The sequence below is a fragment of the Mesocricetus auratus genome, unplaced genomic scaffold (assembly GCF_017639785.1).
Source record: "Mesocricetus auratus isolate SY011 unplaced genomic scaffold, BCM_Maur_2.0 Super-Scaffold_100001, whole genome shotgun sequence".
NCBI lineage: Eukaryota > Metazoa > Chordata > Mammalia > Rodentia > Cricetidae > Mesocricetus > Mesocricetus auratus.
In genome coordinates this window covers 1,706,086-1,708,641 of record NW_024429187.1, presented here as the reverse complement: position 1 = coordinate 1,708,641, position 2,556 = coordinate 1,706,086, and the positions used below count along the sequence as shown (strand labels likewise).

The window sequence follows — 2,556 nt, the reverse complement described above, 5'->3', positions numbered from 1 at the left end:
ATGGAGGAGTGATGAGCAAAGGGGTCAAGACCATGCTGGGGAAACCTACAGAGACAGATGACCTTAGCCACTAGGATATCATGTATACCAGCCAGACAGCTGGTGAACCAGCAAAGAACAAAGACAGCCCTTCTTACCTCTGTGAGAGTTAGGAGTCCTGGGCAGTATATGGGACCTCTAAGAGTGCAACCAGAATTTCTTCCTAGTGCACAAAATAACATTGGGAGCCCTTTCCCTATGAAGGGCTACTCTCTCAGCACAGTAAACTGGGGATGGCCTAGGAGCCAGCTCAAACGATATGACAGACAATGATGATCACCCATGGAAGACCACACTCTCCCTTGGGAGTGGACAGGGTGTGAGATGGCATGGGGGTGAGGGGGGAAACATTTGAGGATGGAAGGGAGAGGGAACTGGGATAGATGTGTAAAATAAGATTGTTTCAAATTTAAATTAAAAATATCAAATGGAAAAAACAATATAAAACACTACTGATATACAAATTTCCCAGACTGTACCTGAAGACTAAGAGTAAGGAAAGATAAAAATTATGAAGTAAAAAAATAGCAGTTGATCCTGATCCTAGACAACATTCTGGCAGCATTATCAGCAACATTACCCAAGAATAAAATTCTACATAGTGGATGGGAAGCTATAGTGAAAAACTTCTTAACTGGGAGGCCTGAAAAGTTCATAATTAACCTTAAACTTACTTTGTGCTTATTTCCTAGCAACCATCTATGAAGAATCTCCTTCGCAACTCTCAGGTAAAGCCAGATTTATTCTCTAGGGACCTTCTATGCAATCTTCAGTGTTTTAAATAGTCAGCTCTGTAAAGTCTCTGTATCATTTTGCTGTTTTATGAAATTAGTGTGTGACAGCTTCCCCTGTGATATATAAGACAACGTCCGAACATAGCCTCTAGAACATATACAATGGACTGTAAAATGGAAGAGGAGAAAGCCAGGTTTTTGTGAGAGGAACATTGTGTCTCTTACACAGATTGAAGCAATGTCTTGCATACAATGAGGATATTGGGTATCCTCATTTAAATTTACAATTGCAGTATTTCACCTGTGATTCAAAGTAAAATTATATGCTCATGCTGAATAGATGAATATTAAATAAAGAGAAACTACATAAAAATTGAATGAAACATCTTTTCTCCCTTTTCTACATTTCTTTCATGTTGTCTATATTATGAACACCATGATATATTTAAGAAAAGAGCATTGCTATTACAATTTTTTTATTCTCTCAGTTTTCAATCTGTAACACTTACAAACACTTCTGCTATTTTCAGTTCTGTTTGAGAATTGTAAGGAACATCCTATCACCTTTTATGCAGCAAATTTAAGAAAAAAATTGGAACAAAGACTTGATACACAAGAAAGTTAGTGTGGTAAATGTAAAGTGTAGATCAAGAGGAACTAGGCACATAGAGCTGGGAGGGTGATCTTGGAGAAAGAGAAAGTTTGAACTTCTCCTATATTGATCTATTCCCTGCAGAGGAAGAGCAGCAAGGCCAAGGCCCTGGTCAACCTCATCAGAGACCCTCAGCTGGAGAATTCTCCCCAAAACCTTCTGCATCTGAAGAAGAAGGTGATGATGATGGTGAAGAAGATGGAAATGCACCAGAGAGACCACCACAGCAAGGAGGTGACCACCAGAAACCTCGACCTCCTAAACCTGGAAACCAAGAGGGAGGCCCTCAGCAAAATCGCCCTCCTAAACCTGGAAACCAACAAGGCCCACCCCAGCAGGAAGGTCAGCAGCAGAATCGCCCTCCTAAACCTGGAAACCAACAAGGCCCACCCCAGCAGGAAGGACAGCAACAGAATCGCCATCCAAAACCTGGAAACCAGCAAGGCTCACCCCAGGAGGAAGGACAGCAGGAGAATCATCCACCTAAACCTGGAAACCAGAAAGGCCCACCCAAGCAGGAAGGACAGCAACAGAATCGCCATCCAAAACCTGGAAACCAGCAAGCCCCCCCCCAGCAGGAAGGCCAGCAACAGAATCGCCCTCCTAAACCTGGAAACCAACAAGGCCCACCCCAGCAGGGAAGTGAGGAAAAGCCAAGTTCCCTGTAGACATTTTATGTATAACCAAGAGGTTACATAGCAGTGCAAAGGTAATCAGATACATTATCCATCACACCAAAGCCCAAACTCCTGAGATCAGCAACCTCTTCCTAAAGACATAAATCATATATTAATCTAAATATTAAATGGCTCCTTTAACCTAGAGTTCTGTGGTTTCTGTGATTTAAATTCACTGTGTATCATATACCTTAATTCTAACAGAAATAGAAATCTTTTGGAAACAGAAATATTTCAAGAAATTATGAAATTGCACATTTCATTTCTCTGATCATGTTTCTTATTCATTTGTTTCAGATGAAGTAGAAGACAGATACCTTTAATGTCATTTCCATGGAACAATCATATTTTATGTGTGCCTTCAACATTCTAATAAAATATTTAGCATGCAATTACTCTTTACTGTTTCTTCTTCTGATTATGAGTGAGTAAAATCTGGGGCATGTGGCCACAT

General features: G+C 40.6%; 1 protein-coding gene across 1 annotated transcript; it reads left to right on the top strand.

Annotated features, from left to right (window-relative positions):
• Positions 1–298: 298 nt before the first annotated feature.
• Positions 299–2,093, top strand: LOC101843762 (acidic proline-rich protein HP43A-like). The gene is made up of 3 exons (XM_005072958.2): positions 299–356; positions 732–767; positions 1,510–2,093. Exons 1-3 carry the CDS (start codon positions 299–301, stop codon positions 2,091–2,093), a joined length of 678 nt encoding a protein of 225 aa, XP_005073015.2.
• The last annotated feature ends 463 nt before the right edge of the window (positions 2,094–2,556 follow it).